Below are 16,333 nucleotides of genomic sequence, written 5' to 3'. Positions count from 1 at the left end.
TCTTTCCAAACCTTCTTTTTCCAATCAGTAGACTCTTGTTGTGGGGATTATCTTAAAGCAATTAATTTGAATCCCTGCACAACAAATGGAAGGCATTTTGATGGATGGGGGAATGTCCAGGATATTTACGCCCTTATAAGGTTAAACCAATGAAACACCCCTAAAAGACTGTTGAATTCCAATAAACAAAGTAACGCTATTAAAAATGGATGAATTTCACCATATTAGGTCACCGTATTCGATGATGCTACTTGAGCGAATCAACACGTTATTCTTCTTTATTTGAGGTCACCGCTTAAGAGTTGATTGCAATGAGAGAAGTCAGAGATGCGTGATATTTTCTTGATGAAATGAGAATGAAAAATAAATTGGTATCTGATGTATTTGTGTACAAATAGAATAACTTGCCCGATGAAATAAAGCGAAAGCAGGATTCATTTGGGTGATGATGCAGTCACTTGCAGTTGCATAAATTTGCAGCACAGAAATAATGTTTTCATGAATGCAGAACTCATTTTTTTTCACTTCTGACAAAAATGTGTTGAATATTACTGTAACACGAAATGCTATCGGTTTAAAGTTGATTTTTTTTGTGAGGCCACTGAGTTGTACCTTTGTCTCTGATTCGTTGTTTTTTTGTACTGTAAATCAAATTTGAGGCACAAGATGTTTTTTTTTTTCACAGATTATATTCCTCTTGTCCAACTGTCTTAATAACGATTTTGATAAATATATATATATATATATATATATATATTTTTTTTTTTTTTTTTTTTTTTTGGAATTGCCCACTCCCGCCTTTACTTGACTAAAAAAAAAAACTAAAAACTGAACCAAGCTCCAACAGATGAACTTCCTATAAGGCTTACTGTCGAGCAATCACTTCAGCAGTGAATCACGCTCAGGTTATATTGTAGCAAACTTGGGAGGACAGTTAAAAAATATCCTGACTTATGGTGCAGCGGTGAAAACAGATCATGTCATGACAGCGTTTAGCCTGTTACTCTTTGTTGTCAGACGAGATGGCCCGAGCTTTGAGGCAGCAGCTGCCAGAAGACAGATGTGTTTTTTTTTTAGAAGAGGTGAGCTCTGAATAGACTCCAAAGAATAGCCTGCCGCAACAGACGACATCAACATAATATATAAGCCGTTGCACGTTGTTCATGTAGCGCACCTGTGATGGAACAATTGTGATTTCCCAGGAATGTAGCAGATAATTTGAAAACGTAAGTATAACACAAGGTTCACGAATGATCGGGATGGAAGACGGTCTTCAAGTCACAGTGATCATTTTTGATCGCCTAGCAAACATGACATCATTCGCAAATGGAAATCTTATTGCAGTTCCCTGTGAATGTACTTTGCGCATGTCGATCTCCTGCATGGACTCCAGCCATGTAGACCATGTACCTCTTCTGCACTGAGTTTAAAGGGAATGAGAGAAGCCCATAAGTAAGGAGGCTGTGTTCACACCCACAACGGCACACCCGTCTCTTTTGCACTCAGCAAAAATACCAAAAGTTCGCAGTTTGACCACACTTTGCACTTTGCGCTGGACACAAAATATGGCCTACAGTGTTTATTTTTCCTTGTTACATTAAAATTGTTCATTTCAATGTTAACAAGGTTACGGTGAATATAAACATTATCATAAAACCATCACATTGATGATAGTCCTGCCCATCCATCGAGTGCAAAATTAAACAACCAAGTAAAAGGCAATGGTGATTAATTGATAAACAGTAATTTAACTTTTTTTCACAGCTTTGTGACACAATTCTCAGTATTCCATGTCATGATAGTCCGCAAAGGTTAACTTGGGGCAAATGGATTCTTCTTGTTTGTACAAGACATTACACCTTCAACGCTAAATGATTTTTTTCATTCAAGATTGTAGCTGTGGACTCTGCCTGTTAAAGTTTTCAGTGGGCGTGTCCCATAGGGTACGACTGAGGTGAATTTCAGGTGAATTTCCAGACACTTTTCCTTCATAAGTTTAACTGGTGATTTTTGGAATACTATATCCATTTGTGCAAGTTTGTTTCACTACTCTAAAACTATTTTATGGTCAAGAATACCTGGGTGAGTCATTTGGCATCCATTTTAACTTGTCAGAGTTACCAAAAAATTGTTCCTGAATGGCCAAAAAAAAATTGAGTTTCAAAGTCCACAGTACAATGACTGCACACTAAACAGCATTTTGTCTTCTTAAACCCTCGAGCCTAGACAAAAAGGAGAAAACAATGAAGCACGGTCGTCAGCATGTATGCGGATATGAAGACATATTGCTAAGGTTGTTCTAACATCCCTTGTGAACAATGTGCAGCAGACCGGCCCTACAGTCAGGCGGTGGGATGGCTATTACATAACACAGTCTCCCTTACCATCGTTCGCTTGATGACCTTGAGAAGGAGCCCTAACAGGAGAGGAAAATAAGCTTGGACGATGTGGGTTGATGGTGCCTCTGAAACAGTTCTTGCATATGTGTGTGGGCATGAGTGTGTGCGCATCTGTATGTGTTGTCAGCAGGCAGAATGAGCAAGGGTGCGTTCATTATGAAAGAAGATGAGGAGGTGTGGTCAACCTGCACCAGTTGGCAAAAAAAAGTGGCAGATGGAGTGATGGAGGTTATGGAAAACACTTCATATCCACCTTCATCCCTCTCACACACACGTACACGCACGCACGCGCGCACGCACAAAGAGTTCCAACTTGCAGTTTACGGCTAAAATGAAAGTAAACGATTTCTAATAATAGAGTGTAGTGGTCAAGCATTCGCTTCACTTTTGTAGGCTGCAGTGTGTAAAGGGATCCTTATAAAAATGTAAATTTTATGACTAAAACTCACACATTAACTACATGGGTTAAGAGTGTGTTCTGTGATTTTTATGCCAATGTCGGCTGATCATCCGACGTTACTCCAATGGAAGCAGACAGGATGACGCACGAAATTGCATTGTGCAGGAAAACATGAAATAATAACAGACATGCACAAATAAAGAATGGAATGACACATTATTACCTCAAAAAGTCGAAGAGGGAAGTTCGATCTAACGTCTGGAGAGGTCCAAAACTGCGAGGACAATTAAAAAGAAAAAAAAAGAAAGAAAACAGAAGAAAGACTCCGCTATAGTTGAACCGCAAGCTTGTCTTATCTTGTTTGTTGGTCGTTCTTTTTGTTATTTTTTCCCTTCAAATTGTAATATACTTGATTATCAGTGAGCGCTGCAGGTGCGTAGGATGATGCTGCTAAACGCACACTGCCGTGAAGCACTGAGCAAGAGACACGCAGAGGGAGGGAGCGAGAGGGAGAGAGCGAGATGCGCTTATCTTCGCTATGCGTGTGCGTGTGTACTTGACGTTTACGTTTCCCAAGGCTGCGCCTGACATGAAATGGCATTAAACTGCGTTTTAATGCGAAAATTGACACTTGGCACACCAAACATCGAATATGACACCAGCGTAGTTATACTGTGACGTCATAGTGCTCGCCGCACAGTTGGTTCTGGAGCGAGTTGCTATTTCAAGCTAGATGCTAACTAGTTTAAAGTGGTTAGGTTGCTGTTGTAGACTCCTGGTTAAACTGGCAGGCTGGTTTCAAGGTAAGTTGAGTGGGTGAGTTAGTATAAATAAATATAAATGAAGTAATATAGATAAATAAAAAGTCAAAAATATTTTGACTGGAACAGTGCGTTAGCATGTAGCCTAAAAGTATCTCGATTTAGTTAGCAATACTTTTTTTTCTAAATCCATGTTTCTACAAACTGTATTCAAAACTACAATTAAATTAAATTTCATTCCATTTAGCAAAAACCCTCTGTAGCTTCGGTCCACGTCATTATTTGTTACCTCAAGTGATAGTCTATGTCTGTGCTGGTCTCACTATAAGCTCGATAAATGAGACAAGTAGCTTCAGAATATCTTCACAGCTAAAAAAATATATATTTTTTTAAACAAATGCTGATAATAAGGTCACTTAATAATTTGAAAAAATAATGTGATTGTGTGGTTTTTTTTACTAGCCCAACAATGAGTACAGGAATATATTTTCAACATTGTCATTAAGAGATATGGATAGAAATGCTCCCGCTTTGGTATACATATACTTTATAATCATCAGAATCAGAAATCCCTTCATTGTCATTGTACTCAAGTGTGCAACGAGATTAGAGAGCTCCCCTCTCCAGTGTAATACAACAATAATTCAGACAAATATATAAATTAGATAAATAAGAGAATAGTTAGTGCAATGAAAAATAATACTGAATAGGATATATAAAAACACATCACGTTGCTGTTCTGCAAGGTAAGGGTGGTCGTGTGTGTGTGTGTGAGACATTTGAAATCAATCTAAAAACGGTTAGTTCTTGCGGATTCATTGTATTGTTTTCTTGCAATTTTTCTTCCAAGTAGGACCAGTAAAAACAATTGGATATATATATATATTTATTTTTTTTTAGGGGAAATTTGTTGTGCAAAAACCAAGACCATGAAAATTGACAACTCATTACCCATAGTGACTAGCTCTGTATGCATTTTAAAAGTAATTTAATAAGTTTAACAAGGCCTTAGAAGAGTGTGAATCCTGTTGTGGTATTCATTATGGCTTAATGGAGTTTTAAATCCCCACTAAAATAAAATAAAAATAAGTAAATCATAAAAATAAACAAAGGTCAACCTCTATTTTGCTTCAATAATGGGGAAGTTGTGGCTTGGAATATATCACCAGCAAAAAGTGAGCGAACACTAAGTATTTATAAGGATTTGAATGAGGTTTCAATCAATTTAATCTGCCACATAACCATTTGCTTTAGACATTGTGTTATCCTTTTTTTTTTTTTTAGCAAAACTAGCATTATCCAAAAATGACTATTTGAAATTTAGTACGGTTGGCAGTTGTTATGTACAAGAAAAAATAATTTACTCATGTTTAAATAAAAAAATAATTCATTTGTTTGCTAACATTTAAAATATCTAATATTTGGACATTTTGCTTTGGTTGTAGGAAGAAAATGTTTTGATGTATGACATGGACGTAAACTATATATTCTTTTGAACAGTATTGTTGCTGCTGACTACTTTTCTGACTTCTCACCCAACAGTGAATGACAGGTAAACATTGTTGTCTCTTTATCTCATCTTGAATATGCAACATATAATCTCCATTTTAATTCTTTTTAACAGGATTCCATGAAAGATAAAATGGATACCGTAGTGCACGGAAGTGTGAGCCTCGAAACAGAGATTGAAAGTTCTCTTCTCTCCCCCAAGAGACCAAGAATAGACAGTCCAGCGACGAAAAACAATATAATCACAAATGACCTCTCAGATGTTTTGACACTACAAACTCTTGGATCCCCATCTTTGACCTCACCCACTGATGCAGACCTAATGTGCATCGAACAAAATGGACATATTCAGGACAAAAAACTTTGCGAACAAATTCAAGACACTATAGTAACTGTCGGGCCTCAGGCCAAAGTCACTATCTCAAACCCACCTGAAATCTGTGTAACCACTGAAGCGAGTCCCTTCCTTCACCTGAAAGAGGATGATCAGCTAGACAAGGTCAGCGCAAGCCCGTTATCAGGGTCTCGCACTTTCAAAGACTTCAATGCTGACATGTCCGGTCATCTCGAGTGTCTACTCCAGGAGAAATCACTTGAAGACAAAACTCCTGCTGATTGCATCTCACCTTGTATAAATGGATTGTCAAATGATGCGGAAGTCAGTCATCAGTGTGATTTCTCTTGCCACTCCAACCGACATGACACTGTTTCGAGTACAAGGAGCCAATCTGCAGCATTTGATGAGAGTAATCAAAAGGAGGAGGATTTCACTGATACTATCTTCCAACAGGGAGTGAGACAGGATGAGGGAGAGAAATATCTCAGTCACATTAACGAGTTTCAATTATTTGTCTCTCCACCTGATAAGGACATTCCCGTAATGTTGGCAGAGGATAAAACCAAATTGGACATGTGTGATCGTCATGCTGTGTGTGACAGGGAAACAAATGACCAAGCTAACCAAGGAACTAGCGACATCGCCACTCCGGTTGAATGTACTGAGGTGTCACTTATCTCTGACCACGCTACACCAGCCAAGTTCATTTCAACTGAGACAGGAAGCCCTGACGAGTTCGGACGGGCAAGAGGAGAGCATGGTGAGACGGCTGCCGATATAGAGAGGGAAAGAGCTCATCATACGCCAGAGAATCACATGTCTGCGAAAATCAGTGTAGAGTCTGCTGAAGGAGATAATGATGCAGACCCTCGTAGAGTAATTGAGCTTGCAGTCAGGAGCGAAACTGTCAGGGAGGCTGAGGGGAATTGCTGTAACTCTGAGAGCATCGCAGGTGAAGAATTACCTCCATCCGTAATAGTCTGTGAGCTGGAAATACCCCTGCCTCCCACATTTGATGCCAGAACATTCCAGGCGACTTCGGATCAGTCGGCACAGTCTCCTGACCAGAGCAGCCCACAACAGCATGAAGACAAAAAAGAAAATCTGAGTGAGTCATTTTCTTTTCCCTCCTTTGGAATGTGCGACACATGTGGCTACGAAGGCAGCTGTCATCTGACATCAAGTCCGAGCATCAGTCCACAAAGCACTACAAAGCCTCCTCCAGCTGGGGATGGAAGACAACATTTGGAAGAGCAGTCCAGCTGCTTAGCTGTCAGTTACCACTACCTGAAGGCCCAGCATGTTAAACATTCACTACCTGGAGCCGGCGCAAGGGATGAGCCAAAAGAAATGACGGGTGAAATAAAATCAGACGAGTTGGTTTCGCAACAAAATGCATCAAGCAATGAGGACATGAGTGAACGAACACTAGAGGAGGAAGCTATACATGACATCACATCCTGTAGTTTCCCTGACAACCAACAAACAGTGGAGATGCTGGAGTTTAAAGATGAGCTTTTGGCTCCATTAAGTGATGCCGTTGTACCGGGCCCTCTTGAATTCAGCCCCGGACACGACTCACAAAACACAGATTGTGTCATGGCTCAAAACTGTGAGGACCGATTCTCCCCATTGCCTTCTCCTTTTGGTCTGTACACCCACGCACCAGGGGGCTTTGACAACTTCCACAAGATCCAACTGTCGCCAGATGATGATGATGCTGTCCAAAGGAACTCCTGTCCTCACAGCAACTTGGCCATGCAGCTGATGAAATCCCCACAAATGGACCACTCCGTGCTCGAAGCAGGGGGTAAACATACGGAGATGCCGAAAGAGATGGAGGAGGACCAAGTCCATGAGGGAGGTGGTGGCAGCGCTGAGTGTTACATTGAGGACTTAGCCAACCGTACTCAAGGTTTATCAGGGGAGGAAATTATTGCGTCTGAGTTTTCCAATGATTCGACCGTGAACAAGAGGCCACCCCCTGACCCGATCCAGTGCCTGGAGTTTAAGATGAAAAAAGAATTTGACATGGTCTTAAAGGAACTAAACGTGTATTTTGATATCTGTAAAAGTGAAATTGCATGTGACAATAAGACGGCGCTGGAGCAGGGTGGGGACGTGCTGTGCAATGAAGTCTGCGAGAGCAAATGTCACAAATGTCGCCGCAGCCCAGAACCGGCGCTACACAAAGATTCAACTTTAGGTAACTACATTTCATTTCAATTGAGCTTTTTCTCCTCAGTGGCCCAAGACGATTAGGAACATTCCCTTTGAGACAGTCACTCAAAGACCGTTGTTGATATCATAACTGCTTTTAGTATTCCATTTAACTGGCCACACATTTTCCATTTAAAGTTGTTATATTTTATTGGCCTAAGGCCACTGTTGCAGAGACACTCCTGTTCTTTCTTAAGTCACACAAATCATCAAAAAATGCAAGTTGGAAGGATCTGTCTTAATTAAGCACAATGTTGTAGGGCTTTGGGTGAAATTTTAAATGAAAATTTTTATATTCATTCTTTAATATGGTGTGTAGTTAATGGTGTCTTCAGACCCAAAGCACACAGAAACTTTGGTTCTTCCTCAGTCCATTCTTAAATCTCAAATTGTATTTTCACTTACTGTATATTTACATTTAGGTCCTGAAGAAGATCACAGCATGGAAATACGCGAAACAGATCCAGAAGCTTGTAGAAGCAGCCTTGGAGGTGAACAGGAAGTTCCCGTTAGCTACCACATGTCCCCTGAAGCATCAAGTCATGCTGCGGAGAAACACAAAGGTTCATTTTCATTTCAACTCTGAACTAGGTTACTTCTTTAAAAGGGTATCTTTTTTTAAAAGGTTCATTCAGGAAAAAAAAAAACATTTTAGCCTCTTGTCAGCATTCAGAAATTCATTCCCCTTCCTCGGTTACCTGCAGTGAAATGATAACACTGGAGTGAATGGAGTCACATTGTATGAGGAACAGATAACAAATAAAATAGGATTAGCCACTCATCCCTGGCTGTGTCTCACTTTCAATATGTCGCTTGCAGAGACCCAGCAGACTGAGCTGAAAAGGAAAGCGTGGTCGCCGTCCTTCATGTGTCCGCCTCTCACGCAGCCACAAAGCCACGGTGAGTCAGTGATCGCAATCTTAATCCAAAGGTCGCGACAATTGTTACGATCACAGTGATGGGTTTCCCTTTTGAAAGTTGGTTCCATTCACTGTTTCAACGTTTTCCAAAACAATTTTGGGGTTTTTAATCTTGGGATAATGCAATTACCACAAGTGGTCATTTCCTATACGGCATACTGCTCAGGTCAAAGGAGTCATATTTCTTCAACCGTGTCACAAAACTTGTGTGCACTATTTCATCTAATGCTGTTCTCTTAACAACCACTGAGGAGGTTGGTCCATTTCTTGTAACTGTCAAAAATAAGCCAAATACCCACAATTGAACTTCAAACTAACATGAATACGATGCTGACAGCAGCAGGACACGCTTAATGAAAGTAAAAGTATCCAATGCCATCACGCACATTTAAAGTACACGCAACAAAAGAAATGCAGATCTCAAAGGGCCGATTCATCTGTTACGTTTTGCTTTTGTGCCCAGCATCATTGTGGGAGGCCAAAAGACTGCAGCCCCTGAGGACCTGCACACGGCCAATCCGACTCGGACTGTCCAAAAGAGCCAAGCCCAAATCTCTGCACCGTTTCCATCCGTGCAAGTAAACCACAAAAAATGAAGGGTGAGCGAAGACTTCTCAAATGTTCACAGGGACGATTTGATTTATTGTGCAGTTGTGTGTGCGTGTTGCAGTAAGTTTGTTTATATCACACATTTGCATTTCCAATACCAGCTATTACTGCCTGTTTTTAATATCGTTCCAGATATTTATTCTTCTTTAATAATCCTTTTGAACCTTGGTCGTGGTTTTAAAATGTCTCTCTTGTTGACCTCATGAAATATTCATATTATTCATAAATAAGTTCATATTTAAATAAAACATCTCATTTGTGGTTCATGAAATCCAAAACGACTACAGCACTTGGCTATTGTGTATTTTCCCGTAGGTGTTTTTATACAATATGCAACTTGTTCCACTTGCGCGTGGGCGCACATAGTCAAGCTAAGTGTGATATTTTCTGTCCTTATGTGTTGTTTTTGTTTTGTTTTGTTTTTCATTATAAGAGCTCGACAATATAGCCTCAAGGAATTCTGTTGGAGGTTAGCTGGAGTTGAGTTTCCGTCTCAGGGAATTTGATATTAGCATAAACGGCATCTTAAAGTTGCATCATAAAGTGCTGTACGTATCGTCACAACAGGAGAGCAACTAAAAGATAGAGAAAAGCCTCATAATAATTATATGTCTCATTATTTTTTTTTTTAAGAAATTCCAAAGTTTAAACAGCAAGATGACAAAGTTCTTTGTGTCAAGAAAACAACTCACTTTGCGTCTCAAGGTGCTTTTTCAATTAATTCATTTAAAATGTAATTATTAGTAGCCTTTTTTGGATCAAGTCCGATTGTTATCTTTTTTCTCAATGAGTTTGGATAAACTTGAATTATTTTAGTGTTTTTCTTCTGCATTCTCTCTCTACTAGTGAGAAAAGTAAGTGTAGCTTTTGTGGTATGCTTTTGTTTCATGGATATATTATAAACATGCTTTTAACCCCCGAACAACACCAAACACATATAGTTACAGATCGTACCGGAACCTTTCTCACATAAATTCACAGATGAGCTCGGACTCGGTCGCACTGTAGAGATGGCTGTATTTATTGCACTTCATCCCTTTGTTCAAAATAAATGCTAATTAATTTAATTAAATCTCTCTCTCTCTCTTTCTCTCTCTCTTTCTCTCTCTCTCTCTCTCTCTCTCTCGTACTCTCTTACTCTCTCTTTCTCTTTCTCTCCTTCTCTTTCTCTCATTCTCTCTCTCTCTCTCTCTCCATCTCTCTTTCTCTCTCAGTTGAACTGGGCATTGCAAGATTTCATTTCAGAGTGCAAATATTTGAATTATATAGACCCGGTGTTTGACCCAGTTATGACCGATTGAAGAGATGAAAACCCCTCTTCCGGCCTCGCTTAGTTCGGCCTTTTTTAAAAACTCTCTTCCTCTGTACCTAAAATGGGCGACCGTCCATTCCTGGGACGAAATGTCCCATCTCTGCTTTTTTCTGTAATCTATTACAGTATGTGATGTTATCTAAAACTGTTTCCATCTTGATGTACATGTAATCCCTTACATAAGATTTAGATTGCGATCATGACTATCTTTGATTTTATACTTGGCCTACATATCGGAAGTGCACTTGGAAGCAGACTGGGAGACAGTACACAGAAGAGAAAAAAAAAAGTCTACAATAGAACGCATAATATATACGAGCTATTCATCCATTTTGCTACTACAACCACAAGAATCGACTTTTGTGTATTTAGAAAGCTCATTATAAAAGCTTCAGGATCGCAAATGTCTCAAATGGTTCAAAGGCCTCCGAAAACAACTCTTCAGGCTTCCTTTGAAAATTAACAAGCAAAAAAATGTCAGTGGAGTAAGAAATGAGTTCACTCGCTCCTTTGCAGAGAAAACATGTCAGCTGTGTGTGTTTCAGCTCGGTGCTTCTTTTATTATCACAGTATGTTTACATTGCCAGCAGATCTCTGCACGACCTGTGTGTACATAGCATCAAAGTTGCAGTATCAAGCTGTCTGTCACGCTGCAGCATCTTTGCACAGCAAACAAAGCAGGGCTGAAGCACGCATTACAGCACTGTACTTGTATACGAACCCAACCAGTCATGTATTTGTTGCCCTGTGCCGATCAATAGTAATCACAGGACCACAAACGCGGGTTATATGACCCACTTGGTGACTAAAAATACAACGCAGAATATCTATCGACTGTTGCACAGAGGCACATTAACTAAAATTAACATGAGACTAGATGTAAGCACTTTTATACACAGTGCATTGATTGTAGCCCTCATAACATAAAAAAAGAAAATCATTTTTATTACAGTCGTATGACTGAAAAGTAGAGTTTATATGTGAGGTTTTTAATTTGATGTTCATGAACGGCTGCCAGATGGTCAGCAACAGCAGCATGATAACATGATTGTTGGTATAGCGTAACAGTGTATTAAAAAAAACTGAGTGGTTGAAATTGTTCCTTATTAATTACATAAGGTTTTCTATGCAATTAAATAGGTTTTCTAACTTTCAGGAGCTTGAGGGACAAAATTAACTAGTTCAGTGTTGATTTTCTTGTTTTCAACAATAGCTCCTCCTGCCAAATGCCAACCTACAGATTCATTTTGGGCCAAAAGAAAACAAAAATAGTAAAAAGAGAACAGTAACAACAGATAAAACAACTCATTTCTAAACGGGGTTCCTACTAATTACAGTGCATTTGTTTCATTATAAGAGGCTCACTTTTTTTAGTGGTTGACGTCCACCTTGAAAATGTAAGACGAGATCACTGAGTTTTTGCTTCGTAGGGCTGAACAGGCCACGCTGTAATTCGTTATGCATGGGGGATCAGATAAAACAACGTTGGTGGGGGGGCCATTTAGTAATGGCTTGAAACAACAAGTGCCAAAATCTCTCATAATTCCATTATGGTACTTCATTACAGACTGCATGCGTTTTAATCCACCCACACTTTGAACACGACCCATTTACATCCCCTTTGTCCTTCTGGATCACATTTGAAGGAACAGCAAATTACTATTCAAATATAAGAATGTAAAAGTATAATCCTGTTGAATTTCAGTAGAATTTATGAAGCTCTGAGGAGGAAGTCATGTCTTTAAAAGTTATTCCAATGTGTTCACATGGTTGATGAAGCTAAATGATATTCAAAATGTTTGCCAGTGAGCTGATGTGAAAATGAGGGGCTGTCATAAATTCACTGCAACCAATGAGTAATCGGCATCTGCCTCTCAGCCAACCCCTCGGGCATGATAGAGGGTGTTAATCTGCTTTGGACAAGCCAGGCAATTTGTTCACTTGTTTTCTGACTGCAGATATGTCGTCACTCAGTCTAAAAACAGCAGTGGTTTAGCAAAAGAGATGTCAGGTACAAGTACAAGAGTCATGTTAGATTAAAACAAGTAACTTTTTTGGAGCAGCTAATGAGGGCTGACTCTGGTGATGAGCTGGGAGTAATTGCACCATGCATATTATGCATTGCCATCAAGGATTAAAGACAAGTTACGGTATTCTCCGGACTACAAACTGCTACTTTTTTCCTAGATTTTGAACCATGAGGCTAATACAACCGTGCGGCTTTTCTGTGGATTTTTCTTTCACCAGTAGGGGCGATCTATAGTTCAGAAAATACGCTAAATAAATCTCAATTTTTTTTTACTCTTGGGTCTGTTATGTTTTAATTTGTAAAGTTGTTGCAGAGGTAAAAAGGCACTGTTTATGTACCTTTATGAGTATTCACAGTACAAAATCGTCCTGTACATACATTAAATAATTTTTTTCTCCATAGAAAACCTATAGCCGAGTATGTCGTTTTGTTTTGTTTTGTTTTTTTTTATAATTTTTTCCCCCATAAAGAGTTGCTGGGGCTAAATAATTGTGTCTTAATCTGTCATTGTTCCCAAGTGCTTTTTAGTGCAACTGATTTTGCTAATTGTGAAAAAATAGAAGGAACAAAGCTATTTGCGCAGTTATTTTTAGCAGTACATGCAAATTGTTGTTTACGGATCACAAATACCCGAAACCTTTTTATTGTCCTCTTGTCATGTACTAAAACATTTCTTTATCACCATATTAAATACCAAAAGAAAACACACCCCAAAACGAAACACGGGAGACGTCCCCATGTAAGCAGCAATTTAACTCTCCAGTAGGTTAACCTCTGTTTTATTTTAACATCACCACTGTTGATCTTTAGATTGTGAGGTGATCCTTTTAAGACGCCCTATTGATCAGTAGGGATTCGGCGTCTGTTGTTTCATATGCGGCGTCGGCTCTGAACTTAATTAGGTGTATTAATTTCAACTGTGGGAGGAAAGAGGAGGGAGCAGCATCGATTCTCCGCGACTAATTTTCATTCCACATGAACACTGATTCTCTCATTGATCTCCATGGAGCTGGTCCTCTGGGCACTGTTGCTCCTTTTTGTGCGAACATTCAGCAACAATATGCGTTGTCATTTAGTTAGCATCAGGTGAGCAGCTAGCAGGAACAAAGTAAATACAGCATAGACAACAAAATGATTGGCCGGGGTACCTGAGCTGTGCCTGTGTTCTGTAGTTGCCCCATTAACAACTTTTGTCTGACGTGTCTATTTCTGTCCCTCAAGAAATAATTTATTGTAGTAAACCTCATAAGGCTATCTCGTTTATGTAACTATATTTATATAACTATTTCCTGGTGACATTATCACAGATTGTTGCATAGCATAAGTTTTTTTTTAGAAGTCAGCCTAAATCGTACCATACCGGTGGGTGCTTCTCCGTATGTCGTCAGTTTTGCGCCTTGCTTTGTAAAATTTTGCTGAAATGACGTGACGTTCTTCTCTGGGTCTGATCATCGTGGTGGTGTTATTTTGGAGCTTCAGAAGTGATTTTGAATGAAAATATCAAAAATCCCCATCGGTTCCCAGATCAACATCTTCACAACATATGCGAGGACGTGCTTCGATTTGGCGTGAGTTGTCGGAGAAGTTCTTTGGTATTTTTGGATTAGTCATGAGTCATGGACAGTAAATAATATGCTGCTCTGATCCCAAATAGACATTAGTAGTTGCCAGTCAATATCTGATTTTTCTTAATGGAAAAGTCATCTTTCACTGGACATGCGATCCACTTTTAAATGCAATTCCCGTTGAGTCAACCAAAAACAGTTCTAAAACTCTTGTGAAACAAACCACTTGGTGTGTCTGGTAGGTGTGTGGTCAAACCACACACTTTAAGTGATTAACTATGGTTCTATTTTTTATTTTTTTTATCAAACAAATGAATGGGTCAAAAAATATTTTTCTCTTCATTTATTGCCCATCAGGGTGGTTTGTCCACCTAAGTAAGTTTGACCGCTGCAGGAGCGATTGTCAATACTTTGACCTAGAACCACACATCCTCAATCAGCTGTGTTCCAGCTCCCTGCGGGGATTATCTGAATTATCCCCAAAAAAAGAAAGATTCTCTGTGAATCTGTCCATATCATCATGAAGCAGGCAACAGCGGACACAGAATGCTATTGACGTTTTTGAAATTGATGTCTGCGTTGGCGCAGAGGGTAATAAATTGCATTGATCTGGTCCAGAAAGTGAAATGCTTGGCTAGCAGCCTTAGTGCTACTGATTAAATAATATAGTGAGCCAAATAGAAAAAGAAAATTCTACAGGGAAGCTCAAAAATGATAAAGTGAGTTCTGTGACTAATAACTTACGAAGTCTAAGATTGCTTGAAAAACATCTCTGTGATCTTCTTTAATACTTGTGTATATCACACTGTGAGGGCTGATCAATCCATCTTTGTCTGCTGGAATTGATGTGCTGATGAGTGGAGAGTTAAGATAGGAACTACATTTGTTTGCCATTCTTCCTTTCTTTCCTCGGAGAGATAGACTATGTGGGAACTTTTGCTGCAATGCAGCATAACAAATCACTTTACACACATTTCTGATAATAATGTCCGTCTTTATTTCAATTGTCAGAAGTTGATTTGATGAGACGAATCACATCACTCATGTAGTATACTATGCCCGCTTCCAGATTATCTATCCATCCATACATCCAGGGAAATCCAGACTTCACTGAACCCAGCCACTTCGCCTAGTCCAACTGGGAGCCATATAGTTGTCTCTCAAGCTTATCCTGGCTCGATCTTGGGGCCTCATCCCCGTGAGGCATGCCCAGAAGAGGCATCCTGATTTACCCAAATCATCTGTCTCCTTTCAATGTAGAAGAGCAGCGACTCTACTCTGAATCTCTCCTGGATTACTCTCAGGGGGAACCCAGCAGCCCAGCAGCGGCAATTAATTTCAGACATTTGCATCTATGATCTTTCGGTCACTGCTCGTGAACATAGGTGAGGGTGAGAACGTAGATTGACGGGTACATTTGGAATTTTACCTTTTGACTCCGCTCATTCTTCACCACCACAAATCGATACAGAATCAGCCGCACTGCTCCTATACGTGCGTTGACCTCCTCCCTCACAAGACCCCGGGATTCTTTAAACTTCTTCACTTCAGGCAGGACCTCATGCCTGACCTGTATAGGGGACTCCACAATTCTCTGACAGAGTCCAAGGGCTTTTATTTTAGAGGTTCTGATTCTCCCTGTGAACGCTTCACACTCTGTCGTAAAGTACTCCAGTGAGAGTTGAAGATTGTCGCTTGATGAAGACAGCATCGCCACATCTGAAAGAATTAGAGACGTGGTACTGAGACCTCCAAACCAAACAACCTCAGTGCCTTATCTGGATTGAGATATTCTGTCAATTAATGAATAGAATCGGTTATAGTGACAGCAACCCTCACTGGGAACAAATCTGACTCACTGCCGCCACAGCAGGGCAAACCTTGACTTCAGTCTTACTGGGTTCAAACAGCCCTTATCAGTTGGTTCAGCATAAGCAACAAGATTCCGCAAGGATCTTTCTAGAACCTATGAATAGACCTTACCAGGATGGTTGGGGAGTGTGATTCCCGGTTCTACCAATCTAGAGCTGCTTTCCAGGCGATGTAACAGAGACGTGTCAACCAAGACAGCCCCACAACATCTAAAACCTTTAGAACTCTGAGATAAGATAGGGCAGGACTCGGTATCCCGGATATAGGAGTACAGTGTTGACACAAGGGTTTTTGCCTCAGTGACCATCAGAGCTGCCGCTATCTTCAACTTGCCAACAACCCTCACCATGGGTGTCCACCAAGGAGTTTTGGGATTACCGCATGGCAGGGAGTAACCTAA

The 16,333-nt window shown here is 39.9% G+C and overlaps 2 protein-coding genes across 3 annotated transcripts in view; one reads left to right on the top strand and one right to left on the bottom strand.

Moving 5' to 3' along the window:
- vsnl1a (visinin-like 1a) overlaps positions 1–3,284 on the bottom strand; it is a 19,035-nt gene extending 15,751 nt beyond the window's left edge. The window contains exon 1 of the mRNA XM_088285678.1: positions 3,023–3,284. The gene's annotated coding sequence lies outside the window, so the exon portion shown is untranslated. The remainder of the gene's footprint in view (positions 1–3,022) is intronic.
- Positions 3,249–16,333, top strand: LOC148316827 (uncharacterized). Of its 2 annotated transcripts, XM_088285677.1 has the most exons (7): positions 3,249–3,602; positions 5,061–5,112; positions 5,185–7,612; positions 8,049–8,189; positions 8,446–8,526; positions 9,010–9,145; positions 16,234–16,333. In XM_088285677.1, exons 3-6 carry the CDS (start codon positions 5,191–5,193, stop codon positions 9,126–9,128), a joined length of 2,763 nt encoding a protein of 920 aa, XP_088141803.1. In that variant the 5' UTR covers positions 3,249–3,602; positions 5,061–5,112; positions 5,185–5,190; the 3' UTR covers positions 9,129–9,145; positions 16,234–16,333. The 2 variants fall into 2 exon arrangements, with proteins under 2 accessions (XP_088141803.1, XP_088141802.1); XM_088285676.1 differs by lacking the exon at positions 16,234–16,333 and having other exon boundaries at positions 9,010–9,384.

The sequence above is a fragment of the Idiotropiscis lumnitzeri genome, chromosome 21 (assembly GCF_059441095.1).
Source record: "Idiotropiscis lumnitzeri isolate Australia: NSW breed Sydney's pygmy pipehorse chromosome 21, RoL_Ilum_1.0, whole genome shotgun sequence".
Lineage (NCBI taxonomy): Eukaryota > Metazoa > Chordata > Actinopteri > Syngnathiformes > Syngnathidae > Idiotropiscis > Idiotropiscis lumnitzeri.
Note: the sequence above shows the minus strand (reverse complement) of the source record. Positions and strands in the feature narration are given on the sequence as shown.